The following is a 19,299-nucleotide window of genomic DNA, read 5'->3' on the forward strand; positions in this document are numbered from 1 at the left end:
TTTAGATTTCCATCTTTTGTAGTGTATCTGGTAGGGTTGCACGGGTGGACCGGTCAGCTGATTAATCGGCCTTGAATACTTCCTCATCTACCTCATCTGAAAATCACTCACTGACACCTACTAAATGCTCATTTATATTTGAGAGTAGACATTTGAGAAGCTCTTATTGTTTCACTGATTCTGATTGTCTTTCAGTAAGATAAAACTGAAATAGTGAAGGTTTCTTATCTTATAACCATGGAAGCCGAGAGCGGTCATACTCAAATTTTTCCCCCCTATATAACCACATAACTATCTCGTTATCATGGTTAAACAATTAATTGTTTTCTTGAGATAACTAGACTCGGAGAGACTTAGACAGATTTCATTTTGTCATTTGTTATACACGAGTGTAAACAAAAATATGTTTTTTAATAACAGCTCTCTAGCCTAATTCATTTTTTGAAGTGCATTAGTTGCAACATTGTAATAAAAAACAGTAATTTAAACATATGGCAGTATAGGTACAGTTCTAACATTCAGTGTTTTTTTTGTTTTTTTTTTGATAACCCATTTTACATAACATTCAGCAGTCTAATAGCGGTGGGGAAGAAACTGTTCTGGAATCTGCTGGACCTGCATCAGATGCTGCAAAGTCTCTTACCAGAGGGCAGCAGGATAGATAATTATGTCATAATCATGAGAAAACGGTTATTGATTTCTTGAGATAACGAGATGCTTAACCTGTATGAGTAATGAACGAGGCTGGCAAACAGCCCTGAATTCCCAGTCCATCCATGCCTGTGGTGCCCGTTCTTGTGCTCGCAAATAATCCGTTTTTTAGTTTACTTTTTCTTTTCACTCATTGTCAGGTCGTGGTGGATGATTGGATGCATGGAAAACAATAGAAACAAGTCTGACTGTTTTCCTAATGAAAATCTTTAATCTGGACTCATTTCGGGGGTTAATACATCTTATACCTGTTACAGGCGTAACACTGGGGCTGTTCAGAAAACATTTCCGACGCTTAGGCATCGGAGGCATAGGTCTAAACTTATCAATCAGAAGTGGAAGCAAATCATCAAACCAACAACGTCGTCTCGTTACCTAAAATTTAAACACAGGTTTATTTACAGAATTACACATAGGCTGCCATGACTTATAAATCCACTCCCACTGTTGTGGTATTGAAGGATGTAATCAGTTTTAACACACACCAATCATCTCGTTATGACGACAAAACAACTTTCGTTATCTTAAGATAATGACAAAATTAATTTGTTTTCTTGAGAAAACCACCTAAAAAAAGTATCGGAGGGACACGATTTCTCTCGGCTTCCATATATAACAACAGATAGTGTCAGTTATTTTTAAGAAAAACATCAATATTGACCAAAATATGAAGGTCGTAAATTGGTGATCCGGAAATCTGCCATAGGTGCTCTCCTAATATCTGGTTATTTTATTCCCAAATTCTTTTCATGGAACATCCTTTGGTTAACAAATCCAGTTCCTCTTTCCCTCCAGATTATAGATTGGGCCACTTGGTTATGTGTTCCTGAATCCGATACGAATCTGATCTTTTCAAATGCGACCTGTGTCTGAACAGCCAGGTCGCATTCATCCGACCTGAACGCCTTTAGTAACCGACATGGGTCCCTATTCTACATCTTGTTACACATAAGCGGCAAGAAAACAAACACCATAGCGGACGATGATGCGGAGAGCAGTATTTTTTAAACCATCTTGAAAAGATTGAGGTTTTAAGGTTTGGAAAGATCGCCAGATGCGCTCCAGCACTACGTCCATGTTTACTTCCGTAAACACGAAGCGCGCTGGCTTGTGACGTCATTGCATCCTCTACTGCTCATGCGGGACACATGAGCTGTATGACTGCAATTCACACAAGAGATAACATACAATGCCGTTCACATTTCATATTTGGAAATGTGAACGGCAATGCAAACAAATTGGATTTCACAAAAATCAAATTGGAATCGAGCATCAAGGCCAGCAGTGTGAACGTAGCCTAAATCTGCAGCTTTGAGTTGAGCATCCCTCAGCTGATTGGTCAAAGAAAAGGAGCAGAAACAGGAGAAGGAGTGATTGGTATTTGGCTTGTAGTTAAGAGAATAAAACACACAGACCAACTAGAAAAGATTTCTTAAAACCCAAAATAGGAGAATCTCCACGTCAAAACCTCCTTCAAGTCTCCTACTGACCAGACAGGACAAATTGCTTCCCTCAATCAAAGTAATGACTCTCAACCCTTTGAGCTTGGTTGATTTCTACAGTTGTGCACACCCTGCTATCTGGTTACCGCGGGGGCACGCCTTCCTGTCGACTTCAAACACGCAGTGGCTCGCAGCAACGGAAGCAGATGGGACGAAGAAGCTGGATTATGGTCATCGATATCCCTGACCTCTGGTCTCGACCTGCTCACATTTGTAATTAGGCGGAAAGAAGCGATCCATGCACTTTGGGAGCTACTGCGCACTGCATAATTATTGGTACACCCAGTGGAGATGGGGACAATGGCTGTAAAAGAAACTTGGTGACCCCAAGATGCCACGCTTTGTTTTTAGCTCCCTAACTATAAACCTTAGTCCTCATTCAGCTTCGGTTTTCACGGCTCCAGCTATTTTAATCCTATTGTTTGCCAATAAAATGGGGAAATTGAATTATGTTTGATGTATTTTTGTATTGTAGTTTTTTCTGTCACAAAAAAATAAAGGTTAGGACTCTGCTTTAGTGAAATAAATCTATATTCTTTTCTTTTTTTTAAGAATACCAAATAGGAATTTAAGCTTGTGTCGCATCAAATTTGTACCTGAATTCAATTTTCCCAAGATTTGTGCAATTTTGTGCTGAAAGTCCTAAAAAGAAAAGGGACAACGTATTTGAAAAAGACATGGCTGATCAAGAAAATCAAACAGGTTTGATTTAACCAGACCTCACAATTCCTGATCGGGAGGTGGTCGTTAGAGGCTGCTCGCTGCTCATAACCCCCTGTACACTACAAGCTCACAACGCACAATCAAGCTGAAAGTTGGCCCGATCGCCTTGAAAATCGGACAGTGTACACCGGGCTTAACCAATTGACACCTTAGCCCTAAACCTAACCATTAGCAAAATAGAATGTGAGGACCGGCAAAATGTCCTCGCCTTGAAACAACTGATCCTCAATTTGATGGTGAAATTGGAAAAATTGTCCTCACTCTGAGACCAAGACAGGTACACACACTCACATATATATTAGTGCATTTGTTTCTCATATATTTAAATACATTCTTTTCTATAAATTCTCTAGTTTTGAGGTAAACACTTTTTTAATCCTCCTTTTTCTCCATTAACCACAGCCGCTTGGTAAAGACATCATTTTGTGACTTGACAGAGCTGGATGTTAGTTTGGCTGCAGCTCTAGTGATGGGACTTTGTGATTGTTCTGGAAGAAAAGGTGATGAGGTGGTGAAGACATGAAAATCTATGGGAAAGAGAGCTACTGGTAACTTAGACGGAAATAAGCGGAACTGTTTCGACCCAGGTTTGGTTTTCATAATCCCTGAATAATTTGTGGAAAAATAGTAGAAAGTGAAAAAGAGAGCTGCCACTCAGATGCCCGATGGTAGACGACTGTGGGTGTGAATGTGTCGAGCTGTAAATGTTAAGGAGAGTGTTGCTGAGAGAGTCCATGCTTGTTTTGCCTTAGTGCTTGAAGTGAAGACTAGATTGGTATTCCCCATAAGCTGACTGACTACAAAAACATCTACTTTTCTCCAGTGGAAAATTCTAGATATTTCCCCCCAGAAACTAACGTTTATGGTTTAGAAAAATAACAACAAATAAGAAAATGCACCTTTCAAGTGTGCATAAAGGGTGGGTTATAGGTTTAACAAACCTGACCTGTGTTATTGACTTGTTTTTTCACTGTAAGGAAAATCAAATGATGATATATTCACTAAGACATCCTCTGCCTTGTTGGTGCCAGATTTTAGGCTATTCCAAAATGTGCCATCCCAGACAAAAAGTGAACATTGCATTGTACTTGACCACCAGTAAGGTGTTAATTAGTTGGATTTGTGCTTCTCAAATAATTTTTACACTGAATGAAAAAGTTTTCCAATAACTAAAGACAAATAGTGCTTCTGCGTTTATATCTTCAGATGGGTAACCAAAAATAACCCTCTATACAAACTGGGTTTAACACGTTCATATATTTGGTTGCACTGTGTGGAAAATTCTCAGTTCAAGATGTCTACCTGTGTATGTTGTATTGTAACAAGAAGTGCACTGTGACTTTCAGACCAATGATCCCTGGAGTAAAGACTGGATATCTGACATATTGTTTCCTCCATCCCCCACTTCTGGTATATCTCAACTAAAGGTCAACTCACCCAGGCCCAACTGGCCTGGCTGTTACCTCTGAAATACTGATGATGTTGGGAACCCCAGCTGATTTGCAGCTATACAGGTATAGATAGATCAGGACCTCTAATGGTGTTCGGCTCCAACACTGTTCTTATTTTGAAAGACAGGTTCACCAAATCAACGCATGTTTTTCCAACATGGGTCAACCCGTTAACAATCGGCATCTTTCTCCCTTCCCATTGCTAAAAAACCCTCAAAAAACTGAGTCTGGCCCCTCGCTGGCAAGCTGCGTGGCATCTATCCGCCACCTGCTGTGTGTCTGGTGACACCATCATGCTGGGTTAGTATTGATGATATCACCAGTGCGGCAGAAATCAGGAAAGTAAACACTGGAGAGCAACATGTTAAGAAACCAGGGCGTAGTCAGTCTACTTTATTGTTTTACTCTTTTGTCCCTCCAAATCTCTTACCCGGGGCAGTGGCATGTTTATTAAATGTAAAGTGTTTCGGCTTGTAAAATCTGATGCAACTGACATGGTGTGTTGACATCCGTACGTTGTGCTCTATGATATTAAGTAATATAGTGCGTCAAACCGGCCCTCTGCCACTGAAAGCCGATTGTTCCTGGGTTTAAAGGGGTATTTTGGCCAGAGGGAATGGGCTACTAAACGCTTTCGGTCGACACATAAACACCCTATTTAGTAAACATAATTTATACTAAAAAGGCTAAAGCCATTTATTTAAAGTGAAATTAAGCGCCAATAATGATTACATACACACGGATGCATGCGTTGTTCATTGCATGCATCTAGTGGGTAATAACTTTCATATCTTTAACAATTCCATACTTTCTAGTTGTCACCAGTAATCTGCAACCTGCGGACATGAGCATTTGCCAATCATAAAATTTATGTCGGCTTGTGCACACCTGTCAGTTTATTGATATATCAAAACTTACTATACCTTTCTTTCTTTCTTTTTTTCTTTGTTTCTTTCAACCATGAGTAGATGTGACTTTAGACCAGGCTCGGACTGGGAATGATTTTTAGCATTTTTCCATCTACCCCGGCCCACTTATGCGCCCTCCCTGGATAAATACGAATACACATTGTGGATTAACCGATCTATCTTCAAGCATCACATGACAACCATCACCAAGACTTCTATAATGCGGCTTTTGGATTTGGTTATTAACACGGAGGCCACAGTGACTGCTGCTGTGTAACGTCCAGCAGGATTGCCAGATGTCACTGACTCACGTTTTCCAGCCCAAAAAATTTTCATAAACCGCCTGGATATACGAAATCTCACCCAATTTGAACCAAAGTCCAATGATCTCATAGGCCATAAATCTAAAGAAAAACATTTTTTACCTATAGACGGCCTTCCTAAACTGCCAGCTTGGGAAACATCCCAACCTGGCAACAATGCATGTAAGACTGGAAACGTTAGCCTTAAGATGCAAAACACCATCATGCACAGGAACATATTTTTGCAAAATATTCTAACATGAATTCGCCAAATATAAGAGGAACATCGTAGTTCGGTTTGAAGAAAGCATTTTAGTTTTATTATAATTTAGTTTGTTGCGAGGATTTTACACTTTGAACAAATAGAAAATTACACCATATGCCAACCGTCACAAGGATGTGCATGACAAGGAAGGGCTTTATACAGTATACTGCATGCATCATTTAGGTATTTAACATTGCATTACTTCTTGAGCTCCTCCAGTTATTTACTGTGACAGGTAGTTGCTTCAGCTGGAGACTAAGTGTTGGGGCCGGTATGGTTTAAGGAGGGCCGGCATTTGCATGCTGTAATTAGGACCGGCCCACCGGACAAATGCCTGTTATCACAGATTACCAGTCTGGGATTACCAGATTACCAGTCCGGCCCTGCTTTAGACGACTGTGGTGGTAAATAAACAACGCATATGGGATTTTTTCACGCCTCATAATCGGGGCTGGAGAGAGACTATAGATTTGGAATGAAAGTGAGCTGAGAATAAAGCCCTGAGTAACCGCTAAGGACGGGATATGCTTGGAATTCATAATTATCAAATGACACAAGTTCATTATTTAGATTTGTGTAAGATGGTTACGATTTTTGTCAGTTAGTTAGCGCCGCTGATAACTGCATTAGTTGAGTTGTATTTCTTGGATGATGATCTCCATGTATGCCTCCATCCATCCCTCAGTGTGTTGTTAACATGTCTGAGTCGAAGTCGTCTGGCCTCTCTTTGACAGAGCCGACCGCCGGCTGTTTGTGACTGATGGCAGCATAAATACAATGAAATTCAATCTGAACCCTGCGGTGGGTCTATATTTGTACACCCACAGAGTTCACTAGGATGCATTGACTTTTTGCCACTCGCTGCACACATCATTTCTGTCCACTCTGCACTTCTGCTGTTCCAGGTTTTTTTTCTTTTTCTTTTTTTTTCTTTATGCCCCCCTGAGTTGCCGGAACGTTTTTTGGATTCTTGAGCTTTTTTGGAAAAGGACAGAGTTTAGGATTCCAGTATTCATTCTCCCTCAGGCGAAGCTGCATGCGTCTGTGTGTGTTTAGGTTGAATTCCAAGCGCAGACAATTTACTGATTTGGTTGGAATGAGTGTGTGTGTGTGTGTGTGTTACCCGCAGGGTTCTGGAGTCAGAAAACCTCGAACTAAACAGAGATTATTCATCATTTCTCTGTTGGAATGATCCTTTTTCTTTTTTTTCCTGCTGATTATCTGTATTTTTCACCTCTTCAGACCTTTGCATGGATGTCTCCGGCTCTGTGTGCATTTGTTGCACAGTTTGATTCTTCCAGGAACCTGTTATTAAACCATTTGCCAGGGGAACTTGCTGCCATGCAAAATGTTACCGGACTCCCCAGTAACACGGTGCTGAAATTTGTCTGAGTTTCCTCACCAAACATCGGGCTCATTTCAAACAAAACAAAACGGATAGCATGTCAGTCATTTTGTTAAGCCGGTCTGCGTCTCTGCCATGAACTTTCTTTATTGGGTAACTTGAGCTGGTCTCAGGGTTTTGCCTGGCTGGTTGTGGAGAGTTGGTAATTTACTGACTATTAAAATCATGTTAGAAAACTTTATCAGAAAAGAATGATGGGCTTGTTCTGTGCATCCCTTTTTACCCTAGAACAGATCAGTTTATTGAAAGGTACCAGGATGGATTAAAACATGGTAAAGCTGTTAAGGAGCTTGGCTGACATTTACTCCTTCAGAAATTTACCCAAACTGTTTTTGCTGGCATCACTACGCATAGTTAGATGTGTTGCTCTTCTCTTTGCTCCTGCATTTTCAGTCCCCTGCAAAAGTACTTACATGTTTTCATATTCCTGTCACATAACCACCCCAAACCTATATAAATGGGTTTTTATCTCATTTGCCAAAACAAAACTGTGCATAATTGTGAGGTGAAAGGAAACTGATAAACAGCATTCAACTTTTACATCTGAGAAGTTTGACAAGCTTGCATTTTAAGCCCCGTTTCAAAGACACCCTGAAATAAAATTGGACTAATCTTCAGTTGGTCGAAGAAGGCTTTAGAGGTTATGGAAATTTGTCCTCCATGGATGAGTGTAAAGAAGAAAGAAAACTGTTGGAAGTCCGGGTCAGAGTTTTTAACACAACTTGTAGAAGATACAGCAGATACATTACAGGGCTCGATGTTAACCATTGCCCGATCGCCCGGTGCAAGTAGTTTTGCGGGCAAATGCAATGATCGCAAAAAAAAAAAAAACATTAAAAATTACTTTAAAATCACCGACATTCGCTGAAACCGACCCACAAGCGTTGCCGGCGCCATTGTTGTTGTTTTGTACACATTCTCGCGTGATTTTAAAAAGCCGTGTGATTTCAAAAAGCCGCGTGATTTTCCGCCAGATGGCGTGATTTTTGTCCGGCGCGAATCAGACAAATTTTTTCAACTTGGCAGGCTAAAAAACAACAACAAGGCTATTTTACCTTCCACCCATTTTACCCACCATAACCCTAGATTAAAAATTATCGGTCAGGGATTAGGAAAATTGGCATAATTGTATGCTATGCGCACAGTGTAAATATGGCTATCATATGGCAGTCTTCTGTAAACTGATGCAGGTCATACATAAAAAAAAATGTTCATAAATTTTTTTCTCTTAGACATTGGAGAGGTGCATTTAAATGTTATAGAGCTAAACATGTTAAATTGGTGACCTGTTATCTTATTATTATTGTCTTGTTGCTGCATTTATTTTTTCTGGGAAAACTAATCCATAGTCAGTTAAAAGTCAGAGAATTCTGAAATTATGCAAGACAGAGGAAACCCTGTATAAAATAACTATGTATAATGATTCTCTAGAAAAGTCACATTATATTAATATTATTATCTATAAAATCCTTAACGTCAACCCCTGCATTAAGTAAGGGTCTCAGATGAGATCAAAAAGGAACCTTTTTGGCTAAAATACATCTGCAACATTCATAAAAGGAACTAAGACTAGTTTGTATCACCCTGAACATGTTGTGTCCATGGTGAAACACAGGTAGCACAGTCATCTAGCACATACATCATATCTGTTCACTTAAAAAAAAAAAGAAGGTTATTTTCAAATTAATCTGCAGCAGCTGTTTTTTTTTATGTAGTTATGGTAAATTTTCCACATGTCTTTCATGTACTTTTCTTAAATCACTTTAGGAAATAAAAAAAATATAGATAAGTATCATGTATCGCTGTTATGCCCATAAATATCAATATTATTTTTGGTCCATATCACACAGATCTACTATTACATAACAGCGGAATAGAAAACATTTAGCTCCATGCCTGGTCTGGAAACACTGAAGTGGGAACAACAGTAAGATGCTTTGATCACAGATGTCTCTCTGTCTGCAGTTCCACAGAGATAGACGACATGATCCGCAAGTCAACCAACTTGTTGCTGACCAGAACCCTGAGTAACAGTCTTCATTACGCCATCAAGAAGAAGAATGTGGGCCTGGCGGAGGTAAAGGACAACGTCCACCTGGTTAAGGTGGACATGTATACCTCTCATCATCTTTGGCTCTTTAACCATGAAAAACACACAAGCTCTACCCAATCTGTTGGGTAAAAAAAAAAAGGGAAATATTTTTCCTTCTTTCCAAAAGTGATGTGCGCTGGATAAGACAAGATGATGGCTGAGGATGGACATTTTCACGGCAGAATGATTTTACTTTAGATTTGCTCCTAAAACTGAACCTCCTTTAGCTCTTATTGTGGCGCTGCGTTAATCTTTTTCTTACTCTACTTCCTGACTGCTGTTTGTCTGTTTGTACAGTTGGTGCAGGTGATCATTAACACCACCCACCTGGAGCAGAGTTGCCATTTCCTGGAGGAGTTCATAACCAACATAACGAATGTTCCCCCTGACATGGTGAACGCCACCAAGCTCTACGGGACCTCAACATTCAAGGTAAGTAAACTTCTAGCTTTCCTTTCTTCTTTCCTTTTTAGCCTAATTTCTCTGAAAAAAACACAAACAAAACCACAAACGAACAACTTTTTTTCCCCCCTGTGTGCAAAGCATATATATTAATGTGTTTCCTGAAACGGTCTTTAAATGTATGCACTGGAAACTCTCTGTCCCAATACAGGATGCCCGGCATGCAGCTGAGGCAGAGATCTACACCAGCCTGAACGCTAAGATTGACCAGTTCCTGCAGCTGGCTGATTATGACTGGATGTCGCCCGCTCAAGGAAGCGGGAATCTAACCACCAGCGACTACCTGGTTGACCTGATCGCGTTTCTACGGAGCACGTTTAGCGTCTTCACCAACCTGCCGGTTAGTACCCCCACACATAAGTGCATTAGTGCAGCACATTTATTGCATTTGATAAACGTCCCATGAATTTTGCCACAAAATAAAAAGATTCTTCCAAAAGCTTAATTTTTTCCCCCAAGGTGACAGATTTAATACATTTTAAGTGAGTGATCAGTCGGTCTTCACAGTTTCTATAAAATTCTGTTTGCTTTGTTTGCTCACGTACAGTAAGTATAGAGCTGCTTGTCAATAATAAAATGTATCTATTAATTGTTTTAAATCCCTAAAACAGCCCAAGTTACGTCCTGCAGCTGATTGTAGTAAAGAAAACCATCGATTCAGTGAGTTTTAATTGGCCAAACATAAAAATATGAACTGACTTCTGAAAAGTATCAGTAACAAAATGATCATTTGATGAATTCACTAGAAAAAATCGAAATAGAAAAGTAGGTTTTTCTTAAAATAAGTGCATTTGTTCTTGGATTAAGGGGGTAAAAGAGACATTTTGCTAATGGAACAAGACATTTTACATTTAAAATAAGAAAACACAACAGCATTGTCCTATTTCAAGTGCATATTATCTAATTATCTCATTTTAAAATTCTCATTCCATTGGCAAATCTCATTTACCTGGTCAAATGAAGGGTAAAATCACTTAATTTAAGATATTTTTTCTTATTTTTGTATAGTTTATGCAGCGGCTTTATCAAATCCAAAAAATACAGCCTAAACCATCAAGCAAATCTCAATAACATGGCAACCCGAGTCACTAAAGCATACAGAGTGATTATATACAGCATTAGTGCTGGGTAAGCTTCAAAACCAGATTAATCTATTTCCTTTCTATAATATTTAACAAGTGGAAAAATTGGAATAAAAATCATTTTCAGCAGCTAAAACTGGAAGAGACACTTTTGAGGAACAGCCTTTAACCTTTGAGGAGTTCTGTTTGTTTTGAAAGCGCCTCGTCGTGTCAGCATAGCACATCACAGGGCTGAACAATCTGCTTTAGTTCGTTAGTGTCGGCTGCTTACAGATTAGATCGTTAACACGGGGCTACGCTGAGATGATTAAAGGGTGAGCAGCTCGGGTCAGCAGCTGCGGATTATCCACAGGCTCAGGCTATTGACACTAAAGCCCCAACTGTAATCACCTTACTCTTGAGTCAGGATGCCGTAGTGCAACATTTGCAGCTCGTAGAGCGTGTTTCACAGTGCGGCTGGGGAAATCATTAGATCCTGTTAATTCAGAACGCCTTAAAGCATTAAAGCAGCGGTGCTTTTTAATAAAAGGCCACTGCTCTAATTAGGTTATTCCAAGGATCTTTAATGAACTCTTTGTGACCCGTTTTTATCTGTAATGTATAAATTTCCCAATAGTGTCTTTGTTACGGTAAATGCCTGAGCAAGTTTCATTTAGTTTGTACTTTCGATTAGATTTTTTTTTTTTTTAAATCAATTAAACGTTAACATCAGTATAAATCTTAATCATTTATTGATTTATAATGTGAAACCCATCAGTGAGAGTGGGGCGATATTAATGTTTGTTGGTTATTTTCGGCTTGTTGGTCTTTGTCTGTCTGATATTGGGATTAAATTGAAAAAACCCAATTACATTTTTTTTTTTTATGATTTGAAGAATGTTGCTTATGATTTAAATCCCTGATTTAAGAGCTTAAAAAATAAATAAAATTAAGTCAGTTGTATTTAAAAGTTTATCAATGTAAATAATGTTTTATATTGATCGCAGATTAATAAAAATCATATCACAATCATCATGCTCTCATCCAAACATCTGTCTATCTACCGACCGACCGACCGACCGACCGGCCGGTCCGTCCGTAATTTTCGGACTACAACTTTTCCCCCATTTTTCAACCTTGCTGCTTTTATAACAATGTGGCTTATCTATGGACTTTTACAACTAACGACCACTAGCGTAATACCTAAATCTATCGATTTTACCATCCACCATGTTGACGTCACATTTGCTTCAACACACAAGTACGGTACACGCTTGGGGGGAATGCGGAGGTCCTCTGGAAGCAGACTTCTACCGCGAGTGGTACGAGACAGAACGACAGCGAGAAAGACGGACATTAAACATAAAAAAACCTGCGGCTTATAGTCCGATGCAGCTTGTATATGTACAAATCATGCAAATTAGCTTCTGCGGCTTATATTCAGGTGTGGCTAATAGTCCGAAAATTACGGTGTCTGTCTGTCTCTCTGTCTGTCTATGCTAATATATCTGCGGTATTGATATCGATGTAAGCTCAAAACTCTTTAAAAAAGCAATCGCAGTTAAAGCCTAAACTTCTGGATTTGTATAATTTTTGCGATGGTATTATTGATAAATCTGATGAATATTTAGTAAATTATTAAATATTGTTGATAAAAAAAAAATCACAAGGAACTGGGAGAAGTGTATTTCACCATCAAAATAGCAATGGGTAACAACAATAAAAGATATATTCCTAATGGAAAAGCAAACATACTTCCTTAAGGCTACAAGAACCACAATTGGAAAAGAAATGGAAGAAATGGACACTGTAAGTTACATTTTAAATGTTCTTTTTTAAAAGTTCAATAAAATATAAGTAACAAAAAAACAAACACAGGGTGTTTTTTTTTATCTGCAGTCATGCAGATTAATGATATGAAATTTAATGAATTAAATTCTTCCAAGAACAAAGTCAAATACCCAAAGACCTCTTTTCTTGCCACCCTGTTTTGATCAAAGGTCATGAACAGACTCCTATGATGCAAACACACACGCAGATCAGCTTTAAGGTGATTAGGCGCCTAGATTCGGACCAGCCGGGTCACAGGGCCACACACAGACGGTGCTGGAGCTAAGTGTTTTGCAGCACATCTAATCAGCTTTTCCTTCACACCCACCCCTGTTCCAAAGCCCCGGACATGACCCCATCACACATGCTTTAACACGGACCCGAACGTGGCGTGAGGCCTCTTAAGTAGATCAGATGCTATGGATCTAAAACGCTGGGTGGTATGACCCCGCTCAGATAAGGACTGGTGGTGTGAAAGAGGTGAGTTATGTAGACATGAACTGGATACGGCTTCAGTTAGGAGGCTATTATAAAAGCCAGGAGTTACTGATATACATACTGTTAATGTTCCAAGTTCCTTTAAGGCTTGTTCTACACTCACCAGGTTGCTTTAATAAATTCACATTTCCAGTTGCAGGTTCACAGATAACTTAACCAATAAAACAGCAGCAACTCTGTGCATTTGAGGGTCTCTTTGTGCTTCAAAATAAGGAAAAATTAGATCTAAGTGACTGGAGATGATTAGAATGAAATAGTGCTTAGCTGCTGGGATTTCCACACATAGTTTGGAAGTTTTTAGCTGATAGAATAGCAACTTAGGGGCGTGTTTCGGTGCAGCAGTGGTTAGCACATAAACCAATGTACGAAGGCCTTAATCCTCGACGTGGCTGGCGTGGGTTCGAATCTGACCTGTGGTGCTTTGCCGAATGTTTCTCCCCTCCCCTTCCCTCATAACCCCTTTCCTGTCAACCCACTGTAAAAAACAAAACAAAAAAAACCCCCAAAAAACAAAGCAAAGAGAACAGCAACTTAAATGTACACTTTTTAGAACCAAGTTATGCATCACAGCATGTCTGATCATCAGTATGTGAATACTTTGAAAAAGATGGTTGATACCAGCAAAGATACCAGAGGCTGCAGCTGATTTAGAAACTCAGAAACTAAAAAAAAAAAAAAAAAAAGAAATGCTCCACAGGTCTGAATTTAAGCTGCAACATTCCCTGTTATTTGGTGTTAACAAACACGAACACATCCAGCCTCATTGGCGGTGTAATGACATGGTGCATAATCTTACCCAGTCCAGCGTTTGTATTTATGGTGTTTTTGGTAAAGTAACCGTTCAAAATAAAGAGGCTAACCACCGAAAACACACTGCTGGAGGGTGTCTGCAGTAGGGGTGTGCAAAATAATCATCATGACGATCCTTCGATAGTCGTTTAAATAAATGAAGCTAATTATGAATTCAGTTGCTTTCAGTTATGTATCAATTGAAGACACTACTGTACCCAGATCACACACAGCCAGTCAGCCACTGGTAATAGCTGTATTTCTTTCTTACAGTGTTCAGTGAAAATATCGCAATTCATCGCCATATTTCAAGTATTGCGATGCATCGTGATAGAATCGCATCGTGGCATGTGAATTGTGATTCGGATCGAATCGTGACTTCTTTGGCAATACCCACCCCTAGTCAGCAGGCCATACGTCTCTACACACTTTCAATTTCTTCAAAAAACATCTGGTCTGAGTAGAAGCTTTGTCTAAAGGCCACCAAATATGTGAGATCAGGTATTCGATGAGAGTATGTTCTGGAAATCCCGAGATAACAGCCGCTTTAATAAACACTGTTCTGTGAGTAAACATGAAACTGCTCTAACAAGCTAAAACGAGATCAGTTTCACTCCAGTGATCAAAACTTGCTTCATGTTTACATTGCATTTTGGCCAATGTGTTTCCCCCAAAGAGGATGTTTACCAACCATGTCTCTGACTCATTCTGACCATTCCGATTGGAAGCAACATCATATGACCTTATGCCAAATCGGATCCAGTTTGTTTTGGGGGAAACAGTCCTATTTTTAACTCCTCTGGGTTCGATCTTAGAGGTGGAGAATTTATCGCTCGTCTTCTCATTTCTCTACATTCCTTCTTTTCCTTTAAAATTTACACTTTTAAACTTTTAACAAACTTTTAAACTTGTGACAGTGTACTGTCATTACACTGTCACAAGTACAGAGCAACAAAATAACCTCTGAATTTAACCCATCCCCTTGGGGAGCAGTGGGCTGCCATTGTGCGGCGTCTGGAGAGCAGTGTGGGGTTAAGGGCCTTGCTCAGGGACCCAGAGTGGCAGTCTGTGGGGGTGGGGCTTAAACTCAGAACCTCTGGGATCCAAGCTCTATGCCCTAACCACTAGGCCTCCACTTCCCCCAATAATTGAACATTATTATTTCTCACACTGGAGAAATTTACCTCTGCATTTAACCCATCCCCTTGGGGAGCAGTGGTTCTGCCATTGTGCAGCACACAGGGAGCAGTAAAAGGTAAGGGTCTTGCTCAGGGACCCAGAGTGCAGGCTGTGGGGATCGAATCAGGTACTTGCAACCTTCTCAGAGCACAAGCCCGCTGCTCTAACCACTAGGCCAACACTTCCATAAAGATGCAACTTCACTGTCAGGAGTGGGATTTGAACTCATGCCTCCTATTGGAGAATAGAATCCTCCAAGCTGGTAATGAGTTATAACTTGAGGCTTGCGCCTTCGGCTGCTTGGCCATCCTGACTCAAAGTTAAAGTTAAAAATATAATGGCCTAGTTCAGAAGCTTCATTTTCTAAGTCTAAATAAATGGTGTCTAATGTCCTGCAATTTTAAGAAGCATCTCTAGTCCATCATATTTAAGTGACTTTAATGGCAGATTACCACAAATTGCAGAAGTTTAAAACATTGTGAGGATTGCAGTAGAAGATCTGTTGTTTGACTTAAATGAGAACCCTTACCATTCAGGGTAGTGCTGGTCTAGTGGGTTAAAGTAGTGCGCTTGTGATTTAAGAAGGTTGCAAGAACCTGGTTCCTTGTCAAAACCCCTAACCCAACGCTGCTTCCTGGGCGCAGCACAGTGGCAGCCCACTCCTCCACACGGGGATGGGTTATTTTGTTTCTTTTTTGTTTTCCTCATGAAAATCTTGTTTCCCACCTGATAAATGTTTCCCTCCTTCCTTGTCTGACCAGCTGTCCATTAATAATGTACCTGGATGTTTCATCTTCTGTGTTTAAATCAACACAGCACTTTATTTTCCAAATATTTCTTTAAATACCTCACTAAAATGAGTTGCAAAAAGAAAAATAAGTATACGCAGTAAAAGTTTGGGATGACCGAGGTAAAGTTTGGGATTCCTGCACTCCTGTAGGATTGAGATTTCATTTTTGTGGGTTTTTATGTCTGTGGATGTTTTTTCAGAGTTCAGAGCCCTGAGCTAGAAGCTATGTTGTATTGGAGATAGACCTCAGCAGGATCAGATGTCTTCATCAGCTTTGGACACTGTAAACACAACATCTCCGCTGGGTTCGGGTCTCTGCAGACGTTATCCAAGAGCTAATAGCTTCACTCAGAGTTGGACTCTGCAGAATAACGCTCATAATTCAGCCAGGCTCAAATTATTGAGATGGAATGAGGATAATGGGGAAAGGCCTCCAGGGTGAAAGTGATCATGTAAGAATCAGTAAGGGAATTCAGGTCTCGAAAGCCTCCAAGTTTCAGGGTTCAGAAGCTACCTGATCTGTTTACTGTGGAGCACTGATCACCTTTTGACTACTGGGTTCATCATTTTGTGTTGATTTTCTGTGATGCCTCATTATGTCAGAGTGATGGAGGCCAATTAGTCAACCCTCTGAGGGAGCGTGTGCAATACTTGGTCTGCACAAAGAGCTGGAAACATCTCCAGGTTTCTGTTCAGCTAATGTACGGCTCTAGGGTCCCATTTTTCCCAGTGATAACATTGAAACCTTGATGTTTTAGAGTCAAGCTGATATTTTATATGTTTCTGACTGTAGGGAATGCCTGTAGAGCACGCCACCTTACCGGTGAGTATGTGGGTTTTTACTGAAGTGCAGTGGCGTTCACCTTACTGACATGTTTAACCCCTCAGTTTGGAGCTTCTCATAAATTCAACAGCATGAGAGAGAAATGAAGTGACGCATGTTTGCCTGAAGACGCATTTGATGTGTTCTCATCTTTTTTTTTTTTCCTGCTGCAAAAAAAAAAAAAAAACAAGAGACAGTTTTTGGACATACTAGACTTAAGCTTAAAATAACTTGTTTGCTTTAATTTCCCTTACAAGTATGTCGGTGAGTTATAAATCAATGAAAAGTGCATTGATTTAATGAAGTCATTTAAAGCTAACATGGAGATTCATTAAACAGAGTGATATGTTAGTCAAGGGTTCATTTCATATATTTCTATCAGTATCCAATAGTGTAAACTTTACTTATACTGATGAAGCTCAGCTATCTATACTAGATATGCATCAATCTCATACTTGGACCAGATATTGGCTCTGAAATAGTCTAATTAGTTGGATCAGATGAATGATGCAGATCCAGTGTTCTCATCCAGTAATTTCTATTTATATTGCCATCACACTCCACAGTAGAGTTACAGAGATTGGTCTCCTCAGTTCTGTGATTGCAACACTGATTATCTCATCCTGCAGAGCAGCGCACGGCAGTTAGTGATGATTTTTCTCTGTTCGTTTCTTACCTTTTTTAACCAATTTTATTGTCGAGCATGATGCCTTTACTCACATAGCAAGGTAAACTGTTAATTCATTCAACATGAGAATTGGATCAGTATCAGATACCGGCCGAGATGCTCAGCCCATGTAACGGTATTGGATTGGATCAGAAAAAAATGGATCGGTGAATTTAGAATCTATGCTTGAGGACCTATGGAAAATAAAACTAAATCATTAATGAAAGCTTGTGCAATATTTAAATGTTTCCCCATCCTTATGTTCCTCTTCAAGGATTATCAACATGACCTTTCGTGCCACAGAACTCAATTAAACAAGCTGTGAGGCATTCATACTGATTACTGTAAGCATTTTAATATAGAAGTAACATGCAGTGGTGTGGGATGGATGCTTCTTTGATAGAATACCTCTTTTCTAAAATGGGAGATTTTGGAGGGAAAACCTTTTCAGGGATCACCGAGATCTCCAGACCAATGATGATGACTGGTTTACCAGACTCCCTAGTGTTGTTTTTGGATCTATGCGCTAAACTAGGTTCAGTATTGGAGAGACCGACCCACCAGACCCCCGCCATCTCTGTTTAATACAGGTCTCAAACAAAGGAAGGACAGTGTTAACAACTGAAATGGAGGAAAGACAGGGAAGGTTAGCTGGATAATCAGCATTCTGGTATATATAAGCTTTGAGATACATTTACGAATTGTAGTTATATTTAGTATGGGCAAAACATCTGACCAGTATTATTTTTTGTTTGTTGACTTTCATAAATGGCAACAGTGGGCAGGTTATCCCGATCATTGGTATTATTATTATTTTGTTGATCGATCAGAGGTGTAACCACTTTGCCCATCCTTGCAAATGGCTTTTTTTTACAGCATAAATTCTCATTCAGTTCTTGACCAGAATCAACAATGAACTGTGTTCCTAATGCAACTTTTAGGAATAAAATAATGTTTAGAAATTATCCATAAACTGACATACACAGCCAGCACAAAGGTCAATACTGCCTGCCATCTTGGATGGCACTGTTAATACGATCAGACTTTATCTGTGGTTTTTAAACTCGCGCCTCGGGACCAACTGTCCTGCATGTTTTATGTATGTCTCTGTCTCGTCAGAGCTGACTTGGATAAATAGTTGATTAACAGGCCCCTGCAGCCTGTAGTTGCTGCTGAGAAGGGGGTACAATCATGATGGGGCATCCAAAATATGCAGGACAGTAGGTCTTATCGTAGGTCCTCAGGACAAAACCGTTGAAAACCATTGGTCTATATCAGACCGTTTTTATTTATGCCTCTCTATTATTTGTCATTATCAAACATATTTACCTGATTCTCCACTCACTCACCATTTTTTTTTTCTTTTTTGTTAACCTCCCTGTTGTTGTGATTGGTAACCACTGAATCACTTCAATCAGCTAGCACATTTAAATAAAGGACATTTATGTGGTTCTTTACATGGACCATTTATGGTTAAATGTGGGGTAAGGCTGATGTGTCTTGAATGCACACGATTTATCATGGACATTTTTTTATTTTGCATACTCAAGGTTTAATAGATCTAAAAATCTTGCATACTACATTTTGCCTTTTGGGTGTATGCATAGTTTACTATAGATCTCTATACTATAGATTTGAAAAATGAGACACCACATGATTAAGAAGTGGCTAAAACAAGAAACGCAACAGTTGAAACCATTGTCCTTGATATACATCTTTATAGTGGTTCTAGAAGCTTTGTTTGCAGTCATTTTCTATTACCAAAGCTTTACTTGAAACAGTTTAAAGACAATAAAGGGAAATTAACAGTTGAAAAATCTAACTTTGTCAAATGAATCTAT

The 19,299-nt window shown here is 39.5% G+C and overlaps 1 protein-coding gene across 1 annotated transcript in view; it reads left to right on the plus strand.

The window, feature by feature from the left end:
- The window catches only part of LOC107094665 (exocyst complex component 6B-like), a 136,959-nt gene that overhangs the window by 60,101 nt on the left and 57,559 nt on the right, over nucleotides 1–19,299 (plus strand). Inside the window, exons 15-17 of the mRNA XM_015390432.1 lie at nucleotides 9,233–9,344; nucleotides 9,657–9,791; nucleotides 9,973–10,161. Of these exons, the coding sequence (XP_015245918.1) occupies nucleotides 9,233–9,344; nucleotides 9,657–9,791; nucleotides 9,973–10,161 (436 nt within the window). The remainder of the gene's footprint in view (nucleotides 1–9,232; nucleotides 9,345–9,656; nucleotides 9,792–9,972; nucleotides 10,162–19,299) is intronic.

Source organism: Cyprinodon variegatus, unplaced genomic scaffold (genome assembly GCF_000732505.1).
Source record: "Cyprinodon variegatus isolate N-32 unplaced genomic scaffold, C_variegatus-1.0 Scaffold499, whole genome shotgun sequence".
Classification (NCBI taxonomy): Eukaryota; Metazoa; Chordata; class Actinopteri; order Cyprinodontiformes; family Cyprinodontidae; genus Cyprinodon; species Cyprinodon variegatus.